This window comes from Balaenoptera physalus (assembly GCF_965194825.1).
Source record: "Balaenoptera physalus genome assembly, chromosome: 13".
Lineage (NCBI taxonomy): Eukaryota > Metazoa > Chordata > Mammalia > Artiodactyla > Balaenopteridae > Balaenoptera > Balaenoptera physalus.
The window spans coordinates 20,451,076-20,465,906 of record NC_138892.1 but is presented as its reverse complement, the minus strand read 5'-3'; the positions used below and the strand labels follow the sequence as shown (position 1 = coordinate 20,465,906).

General features: G+C 35.0%; 1 protein-coding gene across 12 annotated transcripts in view; it reads left to right on the top strand.

Moving 5' to 3' along the window:
* MYBPC1 (myosin binding protein C1) overlaps positions 1-14,831 on the top strand; it is a gene marked incomplete at its 3' end in the record, with an annotated part of 95,717 nt that overhangs the window by 43,412 nt on the left and 37,474 nt on the right. For all 12 annotated transcript variants that reach the window (XM_082419323.1, XM_082419329.1, XM_082419332.1 and 9 more), the window contains 7 exons: positions 1,839-1,895; positions 7,196-7,362; positions 8,319-8,451; positions 9,981-10,105; positions 11,085-11,190; positions 12,469-12,635; positions 14,458-14,620. In XM_082419323.1, coding sequence (XP_082275449.1) covers positions 1,839-1,895; positions 7,196-7,362; positions 8,319-8,451; positions 9,981-10,105; positions 11,085-11,190; positions 12,469-12,635; positions 14,458-14,620 — 918 coding nt within the window. The remainder of the gene's footprint in view (positions 1-1,838; positions 1,896-7,195; positions 7,363-8,318; positions 8,452-9,980; positions 10,106-11,084; positions 11,191-12,468; positions 12,636-14,457; positions 14,621-14,831) is intronic.

Sequence of the window (14,831 nt, the reverse complement as noted above, 5' to 3'; positions counted from 1 at the left end):
TTTAGACTATTCTTGTTATAGGAAGCTCCCATTTTACGGGTCTATGAGGCTTCTTCCTTAATTGCATTATTTTCTACCAAATGGCCCACAAAGATTAAAACAATACACATCTCATACAGCATCAGTTAAGTGATATCAGAAAACTTATATTGCCTTTTATCTAGAAATCACGTATGGAGCAATTAAACCATGTGCCCAGGAAACTGCAATTAAGTAGCTACTTACTGAAGTTAGCGCTATTTAAATGTGGAATTATCCTAAATGAAAGACCACTGAGTCTGCTGGAATAAAGAACATTGTAGAAAGGCAAAATATAGATACTTAATTGATTTATTTTGCAACTGCCAAGGCTGAAATATCAGGGGGTCAAAGAAGAAAAATGAAAAGAATTTTCTAGCCTATGAGAAATGTGACTAGCCTTTTCCTGCCATTATTTTATGCTCTGTACTTAATTCTTCCAAAATAAAAATTCATTCATGAGAGCAAATGTTTTGTTCTTCTTAAGACAGAATCCACATAACAGTGTTGTTGAATAAGGAAAGTCATCTGAAACTAGCATAAAACAACGATTTAGTCTGTTAATAAAAGTCATAGTTCCCTCCTAAATTATGAACAAATGAAAATTGTAATTACTTTTAAAAGATATTTAATACTTCCTGATCAGTCAATTGTGTTTTTTTAAGTCATAACTTTCAAAATCTCTTACCTTCCCGTCACCCCACGTTCAGCAAATGCATAGATCTAAAACTACATTCATCTTATGTATAAGCCTATTTTAAGAGAGGAAGACGTAATCTACTAAGTTTTGGGCTTTAAGAGAATAGAAATGTGTTTATGTCAGAAGGTCTTCTCCAAATATGTGCTATTAGAGAAATTTTGAAAACACACAATTTGAGCTCAATTCTTATAACTTACGTGTTATACACGCTGTTTTTAAACCCACAGACTCTTTTCTTAGAAACCATAACTAACATTTGTAAAAGAGCAGGAAACAAAATCTTCATTAAAAAATTAAACACGTAAGTAAATATGTAGTGCCATTTAAATGTCAGTTCCATAGCTTCTGTTATATTTAGAATTTACATGAAATCATGAAGGTGGCTGCATGCCTAAATTAAGATGCATTTCTCTATAGGAAAGCACTTTTAAAAACTCCTAGTAAAGGGCTCAACAATTCCAAGACAAATTTTTGGAAAATACATTTTAAAAGGTATAAATATTAATAAGAAAATGAAAAGCTTATAATCCTTTCTCTTTAAAAGAGAAAGGAATGCATCTTTTAAAAAGCTCTGCACTAGCTCCATTTTTGTTATGTTGGTATCACATTATCTGATTAATCTATTGATGGACACAAAGAGGTTACCTTTAAATATAAGTTTGGTACTTATATATTTGACACTGGTACACTTCGTCCTCCAAGCCAATCTCTGTCTGACATGAATAACAGAGATCAGCAAAAGTCCTTTGCTTTTTACACAGGTATGTTTCCAGCGCCCCCAACTTGCAAAAACAAAGTACTTTGTGTTGCTTGGCTTAAGTGCATTTGTGTTCCTCTGTTTGAACACAAATCCAAGCAGTTCTATATATGCAATCTACAAAAATGTGCCTTCCGAAATCGTAGAGTAACACAAGCTCCTCATGTTTACTTTTCCACAAGTACATTCTCCAAAACTTAAAATGTCACTTGTGTGAAAAGAAAGTGTTTGTGTTGGTTTAGTCCTGTGACTTGTGTGCTAGTACAAAATTGCATATACGTTATATGTAGAGTGTTTGGGGGAAACTGTTGTGTATGTGTCTCAGCATTAAACCCGGATTTGCTTTTCTTTTGTTAATGACAGTGGAGAAGGTCAAGAGGATGCAGGGGAACTTGACTTTAGTGGTCTCCTGAAACGTAGGTGAGAATCCAGTGATGGAGTGAGGCGCTTTGGCCTGGAAATCTTTTAGATACCCACTCAGAGGAGTCAAGTTTAAAGTAGATGTTTTTCAAAGAATTTCTCATTTCTTAAAATGCGTTTTGCTTATGGAATACTATAACAGCGTTGACTAAGAAAGAGACAGAGAAACAACTGCATACTAATCTGTTAAAGATTTTAGCTGATGCTTTTACTTTCTTTTTAAATGTTTCATGAGTCTTCACATACTTTCTTAGAAGGGGATGAGGAAATCTGAAAACTGAGACAGAGACTTAAATACGTGAATACTTTTTATTTCTCTCATGATTTCTATTATTTCAATCATGATTCCTTGTCATGATTGAATAAATAAAGCCTCCATTCTTCTGCTTTTGATATTTGACTGAAAAATCAATTTCAAAATTTTGGTAGAAGTCTTTTGGTAGAAGTCTCAGCAAGTATATATATATATATATATATATATATATATATATATATATATATATATATATATATATATATATACTTTAACATAGTATTGGTGATTTACTATATTTCATCAAATCTAAGACACCATTCATGTTAATATATACCTGTATTTTAGAAATCACTAAGCAATGAAAAAAATTGCTCCAAATTGTTTATTATGACATACTATTGACTATAAGGTACATCCTTATTTCAGAGATGTTTAAAATGTCCAAAAATGTGCGTTTTTAGACGAGATAAAATATAGTAGTAAAATGGAGATGTGTTTAGTATTATCACTCACACTCCCTTAACTTTGTACTCTCCGGCAATAAAATTTATAGATTTTCATTATGGATATTTAGTATACAACCATTTTATAGAATTTCTGCCCATAAATATGCATATACATAATCATAAATATACTATATTATATATATGTTATATATAAAGATATACATATCTAGATATTTACTATAGCACAGAAGCAACAAAAAGAAAATGACTTTTGCTGGGATTGTGTTTATCTACCAAACTTGTGAATAAACAGTAAAACTATAATTCTAAATTAATGATATATAATATTGATATGTTTTCACTTAGCATTTTAGATTCACTTTTTATTATTTTTACTGCTTTCTATGGTTACTAAAAAATCATAAGTATAGATAGAAATGCTTCAAAACAAATTACAAATAGTAATAAATGGGCTTGTGTTCATTCTCAGTTTAGTTGGATGGCTTTATTCAAGTCCCTGTGAATGAAAAATTCACCCCCAGCTCTAAACATTTAGGTTGAGAACAGAAATATTAACAGGTGCCATTTATTAATAATCAAATGGATATTAGCCAATCAATAGACTTTGGCAGAATCAAAAACATTTTTCCTTCTCTGGATACTTCAAATAATCATTAGTCTCAATAATATTTATTAATTCCCCAGATGTATTTAAAGCAATAGTATATGAATTGACCTTAAGCGAGGCTCACTCTTCCTGTTCTACAGGTGAGAAACCAAAGACCAGAGATGTTGAGTGACTTACCCAAAGTCACACAGCTAGTTAGAGGAAGAGCAGGGACCTAAATCCAAGTTTCCCTTTTCTGAGTCAGCACATTTCCTGTGACTCCACATAAGAAACGCCACTCTGAATCTGCCTCAGAAGTTGGCGCCTCGGACATTTATAGCACAAATTGAAACTTTAGGAAGACAAGAGAGGTTTTTTGTTTTTTGGGGGTTTTTTTCCTGCATTTACTCAACCAGGAAAATACTAAATGCTCTCTTTGTGTAGAATATAATAGTAGGTGACGTGAGGAAAAGAAATCCAGTGCCTTCCAGCACTTGGCACGTAGAAAGAGATAGATACATATTTGTGGAAAGGAAAAGGTAGTGGTTAAAACATGGATTTGAGTCTCAACTCTCCCATTTACTAATTACTGTGCATGACTTTGGTCAAATTATATGTCCTCCCTGAGACTTGTTTTCCACATCTGTAAATGTGGAGAATAAAACTACTTAAGAGAATTATTGTGAGAATTAAGTTAAACGTAAAAGGCCTGGCTAGTACAGGTGTCAAATAAATATCCACTTCCCCCCAAAATGTGACATTTTCCCTTGAAGAATTTATATTAGTAAAGTGACAAAATACACATACACATACACACACACACACACACAATCAATAAAAATGTAATACAGTAGATTATTAGGTGCCAAGTCTGATTAAAAGGAAAAAGAAAGAAAAAAGAACAGACTAGTTCTGCCAGTAGTTTGCAGAGTAAAAGAAATCTAATTAATGGTCAAAATGACTAAAGAAAAAAAAATTACTAGAAAAAAAAATTACTAGAAAAAAATGGGCAGTCAACATGTCTCCAGTTCTCATTTTCTTTACATCCTCTAATTATTATTTTGACTCATAATTAGATTATTGTTATCATAAGACTATATTCATTTAATATACTATATACTAGTCCACCAGTATAACTTTAGAAATCATTGTGTTTTCCTACTAATTTGTGAATTGCATGTGTTTTCATTGTGGTAATGACATGTGGTTACCATTTCTACTCCTCCAAGAGTCTGTGGCAAAATCCCTATGAGTATAAATATCATTACAACCAACGTCTTTATACAACGAAAGATCTCCCTGCCCTGAACAAAGTCAGCCTATTTCAAATAGACATTAGATAAATGACAGACAGTCTTTTGGGCAGTATCTTGTTATGGGACTTGACCTATATAAATAGTTAAAAGTTTATTCTACATAAAATTTCTATAACTGCTTTATATTTCACTAGGAGTGTCAAGTTATAGAAATTTCGATGTAGATGGAAGTACTGTAACTGTTATATAGGTCTATCCCCATGCTTGGAAAGGAATCAGTAGTGCCTATAGAAATTTGGCTTTTTCTCCCTACTGAAGCTTAATGTAGCCATGCAGATAGGGTCATGTGCAGCTACCACAGTAAGTATAGATGCATTCTGAATGAGTAAAGGAGATGCTACAGATGGCAGCCTTGACCTTACGTTCCAGTACAAAATAATGAATCCATCTCCTTGCAATTTGGGATTCAGTGAAGTGATGGAGAGGAAAGGAAGAAGGAAGAGGCAAGAGGTCATTGGTGTTTGTATTAGGATTAAGGTCGTAGTAGAGTGGGGTGTATTTTGGTGTTTTAATGAGAAAAAAATGGTGAGGATGATTGGTTTTATGAATCTACCAACAAAAGTGACTCAAGAAACACACTGAAAGTGATGATCTTTATTACTGGCTTCCTCATATAAACATTCACCTCATTCATCTAGGTATATCTCAGTGTTTGATTTGTGCCTCTTGTTATCTATTTTAATCTAGTTTGATATCTTTAAATCTTTTCATCAATGTCAGGAGGACACTTGAAATGTGTATGTAATTCTTCTTGGTTGAGATACAAATTGAACACAATGTAGTATGGCATAATTTTACAATGTGGGGACTCAGGCTAATGTGACAAAAATAGAGCAATAATAAAGTGGATTGAGGAAAGACCCACAGAGAATATATACATATATACACACATACACATTTTAATTGCAATTCTCCAAGACTTCCTACAAAATATTTAAATGTTATATTTGAAATTTAGACTGCTTTCAGGCAGTAGATATAGTAGATCAGGCAAATTATTACCAATATTTCAACTTCAGGACAATTTTCTTAAGCTTTTCAATTTCCCCATGTTAATAGAGGGTGTAATTACCATTTCAGTGAAATGAAGATACTAGTTGTGTCTTGAGTCTTTAAGAGGCACATTTTCCTAATGGTGTTGCTAGTCCTTCCCACAAAGGTTACTGATGGACCAATGACCTCTCACTTCCTTCCATGTCCCAGATTTGCCTCAGCATCCTCTACTGGGCAAAAGACTTACACAACAGTGGAAATTAGATATGCAGAAGTCATCCTTGCCTAATGCCACCCTAAACTCTATGTTCATATTTATATTCTCCTCCCCTTCCCTATGATTACAACCCAGTCTTTCCTCAAGAAATTCTGAAGCAGGTGTAATTAATTGGACAATGCAAACATATGCAACTCATTATTTGCTAACATGATAGCATGAATCTGTTTTCACACTGATGTTTAAGATGTGTTGACCAGTTTTCTTGGAAAAATCATATCCAAACCCGCATTATTCACAGTAAGCAGTCACTATAACATTTCCAAATTAACCTTAGTTGATAAAAAGAGTCAACTAAGCTTAAACAAAATTAGGACTACTTAGCTAGTGAAGGAAATCAATTTGAATTATATTTTGCATTTATACTGTCTCTTTCCCTAAAAGTGTTTATTCCTGAGTTTTGTTTCATTTTTTGGTTTTAAAATACAGACAAGTGTATGTACTTTAAATCATATATATGTGTGTATATATATTAGTTATATATGTTCTTTATATGTTCTTTTGCCAGTGATCAAAATTTAGAGTCATAATTTTGATAATTACACTAAGAAATTACTTTCGCCTTGTTCATGGAACGCTTAATGACTTGCTTTACAGTTTCACATTTATATTTTCATGATTCATACCCAACCTGCTTCCAAAAAAGTTCAAGACAATACTTTAAGATGAAATACGAGAGATTTCTGGATCTCATTCTCTTTTTTTACTCTGATAATTTAGAAAAAAATAGTTTTCTCTTAAAAAGAATTATGTATACACAAAAATCATATGAAAAACAACCAAACCAAAACCAAAACAAAAAACAAACGCTTAGTCACAGTTTCAAATGTTTTTTGTATTAACAAACAGCAAAAATGGTTAATGTACACATTTACTAACATGGTAGGAAAAATGCTATTTGCAAAATCCGAAGATTTGAAATACTGTATTTGTACCATCTCCATATAGAGCTAGGGTATGCACGCCAATGAAGGTAGAAAGAGAGCATTGTTCTTTCACAGACCAACACCTAAAATCTTCTAGTTCTTAATCCTTATTTCAATACCGATATCCTAGATGAAAACATTTAAGTTCCTTAAAATCTCACCTCCTATTTAGACTTGCAAGTTGAAAATAAGTAAAAATATCTTAAGGATATTTCCTGGTATCCTCCTCTCCCCCTAATATTGTGTTTTTAACTAGGATAAACGAGAGCGTTAATATAAGTGCACGTATCTGATCTTTGACTATCTGGAAGTTTCCCTGAGACTTCAGGCAAAGTACACTTTCCCCTCAGCTTTAAGGACTCAGGCTTTAAACAGAGCTTGTAGCACTGACCCGAAAAATCGGTGCCATACTCCGACCTTCCTTGTCTTTAAGGGCCAGTGGGCAGCTATTAAACTAGGCAATGGTTCTCCCCGGTTAGGGAGGTGAAGCAGCAAGAGGAAGTACCTGAGGTGGACGTGTGGGAGCTGCTGAAGAATGCGAAACCCAGCGAGTACGAGAAGATCGCCTTCCAATACGGCATCACCGACCTGCGCGGGATGCTCAGGCGGCTCAAGCGCATGCGCAGAGTGGAGAAGAAGAGCGCAGGTGAGCACACCTGGGGCAGATCTTAATCCTTGCTATTTCCTACTGGGTTTGGGGACGGACTAGTTGGGGTGGAATCTGCAGGGGTTACTCTTCTCTTCGTTAACTTGACTTCAGGTGAAGTAGTTTACTGCCCCGCACATCGCACAGGCTAAGCGGGTAGCAGACAGCTGCTGAAGGTTTAAGGTAACAGAAGGTGCATTACAGTAACACATACAATGTATTATATAATGGAATATTAAACATTCCCGCTGTTACTGGGAATTTCTCAGCGGCCCCTTTCTCCAGCCTCTGCATCTCTCCCTCACTCTCAAATTCCTGATTCTTATTTAGGCAGAGTAGATTCTCTGTTTCTTTGTTTTACTGTTATATTCTTCCACCCATTTGATGAGGCATGGGGAATTCACTTCTCACACCCGATATGGTTACGCAAGTGTTTAAACATGCCAGTATTTGGGCAAGTTTCCACAGTACAAAAACTTTGATAAGCCTACTATTTCAGTCAGTCAAAGGCATTCCATTTAAGCTCACGAGTCATTGAAAGTATCTCATAAATTATATGATAAAAAACTGTGACATAGATGTACACAGATAATCCCAATGATCCTGATAATAATCATATTAGGAGAATGAGCATGTTCTTCAAGTCCAAATTTCATTTGGATACTTTATATCATACATTCCCTGAAGAATGAAGGTAATCATTTTTGAAGCCTCTTCAATAATTCTTTTCTTATGTTTCTTCCAAAAGCATGTGGATTCTCTTTACATTTTTAAACCATCTTATTGTTTATAAATCGATGCAGACTCCTAAAATATAAGGGATAATTTGGAAGGTTCCTAATTCTTTCTTCTTCAGTCTCAATTTTTTATTTAGCTTTAGGTTCTCATACATATATTGACTATTTAAATTCATAGTATATGCATGTGAACATAGTTTTGCTTCTTCTCTCTTCCAGCTTTTGCAAAAATTCTCGATCCTGCATATCAGGTTGATAAAGGAGGCAGGGTAAGATTTGCTGTGGAACTGGCGGATCCAAAGTTGGAGGTGAAATGGTATAAAAATGGTCAAGAAATTCGACCCAGTACAAAGTAAGTGGAATTTGCGAATAATCAGTGGTAACTATACAAATCAAAGAGTAATCTGACTTAATTTTCTATGCCTAAAAGCACTTTTTAGTTATACCTGTATGATACAAAATCATATAGAGGGACAGCAAAAACTTTTCATGTACTTTGGAACCATCAAAATTATAGTACTATATAAATTAAACCCTGTTTTATGTTTTAATCCTATACAAACTATTTCAAGTGATTCCTAACTATGGATTTGTGTCACTGTAGGTTATATGTGATTACTTCAGAGCATTGCCAAACTTCTCCCAGTATTTTTAAAATCAAATTTTGAAAAAAATTGAAATCTATATTTGATATACCAGCTGGGAATCACACCTTATAATTAGATAACTTTTGTTTTTCCAGAGTAGCATCTAAAGCCTGTGTTTTATTGTTTTTTGGCCCTTTCCCAAATGAAGGAAACAGACTAATCCCTGATATCTGATGGTATCGCTAGTCTATTATGAAACTACTTTACAGAGATCCTTCTCAGTCTGAGAGATTTTCAACTCCAATATATATTTTGTAACTTAACAGGAGCCACTTGCATATTTATAAAAGACTTTAATCCTGAATATCTGTCACTTCTGAGGTACAATTAGGTGGATTCCAATTTCTTAATGTGGTCATGCTCTCAGAGTGACTTTGTGATAATAATGTTTATATCTGGTAAAAATCTCTTGAAGGCAGCCTGAATTTACCAAAAACATAACTTTACTTGGTTATCTTTATCTAGAAAATTGTTGCTTAGTGTTTTGTTCTTGAAGTCTTCAAGTTGAGAATTTCCCAAATGAGAACTTTTTCTTTAGTCCGTTATGATGCCCTAATATACCCATCCATAATCTAGGTCACAGATAATCAAATTTTGCAATCTTCTTAGATTTCAGGTTTTTGTTTCCAAACACTCAACTTCTTTCTTAGTAGATAGTAACTGTGATATGATAACACTAGTTCTTAAGCTCATTTAAGAGAATATCACATTCTATAGAATTCACCATCTATGTTAATGGTTAAGTTCATATTATTGCTTAAATTGTATAATCATTTATTCACCCAATAAAATCTGTCTCACTGGGCTAGCAAGGAGTGAAATCAATGAATCAATGAAAAAGATCGTCTCTGTCCCTCTATAAAGTAGATGAATTGCTCATTTTTTAAAATGTACAGAGTTAAAAATCTTAGCCAACCCTATTTTCCAACAATAGGTTCATTGGCAAATATGTGAGTACTGATTTATATTTGAAATGAAAAACATACATAAAAGAAAATGACAAATATTATGTGTAAATATGCATATGTGTTACATTACGTGTTATAAAGATAGAAATTGGTTTCATGTTTGATGTTTATTAAACTATGTAAGACATGGCTACATAAATTGCAGATCAAAATTACTATTTCTGACTTTCAAATAGTACCGAATTATAAGCCAAATTTGCTGGCAATAAAGAAAAGAATAAAATCAAGTTCACGGACTCTGTTTATCTTCCTTCTGTTTAAAACAGATACATCTTTGAACATAAAGGATGTGAAAGAATCATGTTTATCAATAACTGTGTGCTAACAGATGATTCAGAGTATTATGTGACAGCCGGTGAAGACAAATGCTCCACTGAGCTCTTTGTGAGAGGTAAAGTGAAATTCCTTACTGTAGCCAGCAAGAGCCAACAGCTCTCCTTCTCTCAGGGGTAATAATCAAAATGGAAATGATGAAGTGAGCTTTTGAGCTCCAGAGCAGAGACGGTAGTACCTCTAGAGATGGTTTATCTTGGGTGTTAGACTGGCTCTGGATTAAAGCCTCTCTGTACTGGCAGTTATTGTGTATCCTAATTAATCTTCAGGTTTGTTGAAGACTAGAAAAGCCATGGGGAGAAAAAAACTGCTGAGTAAAAGTGCCTTGTAGTTTTGGCTCAAGCAAGCAGTATTTTGCCATATAATTGTTCTCGTGATAACTTCTGAAACCCAATAAAGTCTACTGGATAACCATTTAACACACTCAGCTGATCACAAATAGATTTCCCTTGAAACAGCTTCATTAGTAAAGGGCATCAATCGTTGGCACTGAGATCACTGAAGACCATCATTTACTAAGACATTGTGAAAGAGCTGGAGGGTGTCAATGAAGCCATGAATCACTTATTTTCTTTATGAGGACCTATGATTAAGGCAGCTCTGTAATCTTGAACATCAACTATACTTCAATTAAAAAGTTTTGTAAAAAGACAATTCTGCAATCTCTATCATCCGTCTAGAACCAGAAGTAGAGAATTTTAGTGTTATAGGTTCTCCTTCCCCAGAAACGCCTACCATCTGTTATCTTATTTGCCAAAAGAAGAATATCTGATACAATGTGTCTGCTCTCTAAAACAATAATTTATTTGATTTGAAGAGTTCTTAGAAAATTGGAAAAACTTACCCAGGGTTGCCAGCTATTTATTTTGCCATGAAAAAATCATAAAAAACCTACCTACTACCTACCACCATCTAACCATGGCTCTATGATGGATGATACTTTCTTATTGTTGGTTTTTCATCTGTGAACAAACCCAGGGTCACAAGGCAGGTTTTTGGACATTTAATGATTCTGATTTTCCTTTTTTTCACACTAGAGCCTCCAGTTTTAGTGACCAAACAGCTGGAAGATACAAGAGCGTACTGTGGGGACAGAGTGGAATTAGAATGTGAGGTGTCTGAAGATGATGCCCATGTAAAATGGTAAATAGCTTTCCTGAGGTCTGTCGTTTTTTTTTGGCTGTGTTGGGTCTTTGTTGCTGCACGCAGGCTTTCTCTAGTTGCGGCGAGCAGGGACTACTCTTCATTGCGGTGTGCGGGCTTCTCATGGCGGTGTCTTCTCTTGCTGAGGAGCACGGGCTCTAGGCGCGCAGACTTCAGTAGTTGTGGCTTGCAGGCTCAGTAGTTGTGGCTCGCAGCCTCTAGAGCGCAGGCTCAATAGTTGTGGCGCACGGGCTTAGTTGCTCCGCGGCATGTGGGATCTTCCTGGACCAGGGCTCGGACCCATGTCCCCTGCATTGGCAGGCGGATTCTTAACCACTGCGCCACCAGGGAAGTCCCTGTCCATTTTTAATAGACAAAAAAAGTACCTTCATAGTTTGGAGAACAGGAAATTGCATTTACAGATATGAAAAGGATTTCAACCTCATTCGTGTTAGAAGAAGTTTTAACTAAAACTATACTAAGATACTGGGGTTTTTTTTCACCTGTGAAACAAAACTGAAAAGAGATCCAGAAATCTATATTGGTAAGGATCTAGGGAAATAGGCACTTACTAATAAATGGATGGCTCAAGGTTCTCCAGGTCTATTTGACTCCAAAGCCCATGGGTGCTCTATACCGTGCTTACTCTCACTACGCCATACTGGCAAGTTACGTGGAAAATATACTTTTCTTCAAAAAAAAAGAAAAAGAAAATATACTTTTTTCATGTTATTCCTAGTAACTTTATTGCTACAGTATCTCAGAAAAATACTTTAGACTGAGAATTACCAATTACTTTAACATTTCTTAAAAATAAAAAGCGTAGTTTTGGGGTCAGATGGGAGGTGTTTTCTCAAGTTCTCTGTGAGTAACCTCAAAATTAAAGACTAGACGATTTGTAATCTTAAAATCTTAATTGAGAAACAGAGTAAATTATGCAGCAGGAATCTCTAGTAATTGGTACGAATAGATTGTTCATTCTAATCTAGAATCACAATTGTCTTTAAAGTGTATTAAAATGATATTCTTACTAGTGTGCATCAAGAGCCCAAACATAGGTAATATCCGCTGTTAGCATCTTTATCTGATTGATCTTAAATGGAAAGAGTGAGCTTATGTTTTTAATGTCATTTTTCAGACAATACTTGTTACAATATTAATCTATTGATACATTGATCCGTACATTCTTTAATTCAACAAAAAGTTCTTGAGTGTCTGGTACCTGTCTCCTGAAGGGTCTTTTATAAAACTTTTTTTTAATAATCTATTTTGACTCAGGTTTAAGAATGGTGAGGAAATCATCCCTGGTCCGAGATCAAGACACTACATTAAAGTTGATGGCAAAAGACACATTTTGGTCATAGAAGAAGCAACAAAGGCTGATACTGCAGAATATTCTGTAATGACAACAGGAGGGCAGTCATCCGCTAAACTTAGCATTGACTGTAAGTGAGACTTCCTTGGATGTCTTCCAAGCTGTTTTACTAGTGTGTTGTGTTTGTTAATTCAGTTTTAGGAGAGTTTCAATCTATTTGACTTCTACCTGTGGCAATTTTCAATATGTAAAATTAGATTCCATTCCAGCTGAGTGTCTATGTCATATCAATCAGGGTCTCTAAGAACTTACTACTCAGTTTAATAGTAGAATACCAATATTGGGAGGAAGTATAAAAATCACCTGCCAGAGAAGTTACCCAAATGGTTAAGAAATATTTCAATCCCCAAACCATATAAATAGATGATAAATACTTAGATATGATATCAAATCCTGATATCCTGTTTGCTTAATCCTTTGGTGACCTTTGGTTTTGATAAATACTTAGATATGATATCAAATCCTGATATCCTGTTTGCTTAATCCTTTGGTGACCTTTGGTTTGGTGAACTTGCTATCTCTTCAATAAACTTTCAACATTCTTCAATTACATTTGGGCTGAGAAGTTGCTCAAACTAATGGGCCTCAATTGAGAAGACTAAGAGCTAATTTGCTGATATGCTTTATTTATTTTTTTTAAACAATTTTTTAAAAGATTTTTTTGATGTGGACCATTTTTTTTTAAGTCATTATTGAATTTGTTACAATATTGCTTCTGTTTTTTATGTTTTGGTTTTTTGGCTGTGAGACATGTAGGATCTTAGCTCCCCAACCAGGGATCGAACCTGCGCCCCTTGCATTGGAAGGCAAAGTCTTAACCACTGGACCACCAGGGAAGTCCCCCGATATGCTTTAGAGGCGTGAAAGAATTCATGTCCTTTCCCAAATACCCGCTAACGGTAGTCAGCTCTTAATGGCAGAGTCTGTCCCTTCCAGTTAGCTATGAAAATTAGAATAGCAAACTTCACAAGAAGATCGGTAATACATGCAGAGCAGAAACCCTGCTTCCTTATTTCTTTCTAAGTCCAGTTGCAATTCATATGATTATTGAATTATTTGGAAGTAATCGCAATACACTGCTTATGTTTTGTGGAATGATGGCCATTGTAGTGTAATATCAAAAAGTTTTTTCAACCATAGGCAGATCCTTATCTGATATTTGTATCCATTTAAAGCAATTACAGTCAGTCCTTCTATAATGTAACATATGCATTTCTAAAAATTACTGTGCTGTACAACATCATGCAATAAAAATCATAAGGCTAATGGGGAAAGTGGGGTTAAGGACACAACACTCGACAATTTTGTCAGGGACACATTTTTTAAAAAATAAAATGATAAGAACCTAATAAGAAAAAAACAGTAGTACAGTTTTACAGATGTTAAATGGTTAATAAATACTACAATAAGTATGGCACTTTACCTTGAAAAAGACCTGAAATTTGCTTGTGGAAGTGGTATCAGAAGTGTTGCAGTTTGTGAGCTATTGTGAAGTAGTGGAAGGAGGTTATTTGAAACTGGATGGAGAGCTGTCATCTTGGATGTGCATGGATCTCAGATGCGCATGGATGTGGCTCATTTAACGTGGGTGAACTAAAGTAGCTGGTCGATGTCTGAGGTGTATGTGTGCGCTCTGTGCAGTCCTACCTGACTCAGTTCAGCTGGGTGCCGTTTTCTGGATTCATCTAGTCTTTCTCATGAATAAAATCATGCATAATCGAACGTGAAATGTGTGTTATGCTCTAATTGTCCCCGAATATTTCAACTGCATTGAACAAATTCTCATTTTCAGAACAAGCATTATAGTGAAACTGTACCATTGTGAAATGACACCGTCTTGGCCTGTCTGGAATTTAGATTTGGCACTTAATAACCGTCTATTATTTCTGCAGTAAAACCTCTGAAGATATTGACACCTCTGACAGATCAGACTGTAAATCCTGGAAAAGAAATCTGCTTGAAGTGTGAAATATCTGAAAACTTATCAGGAAAATGGACTAAAAATGGCCTACCCATTCAGGAGTCTGACCGTATAAAGATTGTTCACAGGGGAAGGTAAGTAAGCTAGGGTGGTCCCTAAGTGAGGGCTGGTCCCCATCTTCACTTCTTCTGCTTCCTAAATTACATGACTGGTAAGGATGTTTGGAGAGTACTCATAGGGAGAGGCTCTATTTCCAGTTCTTTGCTTTCAAATAGCAAGACTATGTGAGTTCTCTCTTGTACATCATGTCCTACCTGTGATCCTGTACCTGTACCTTACAGTGAG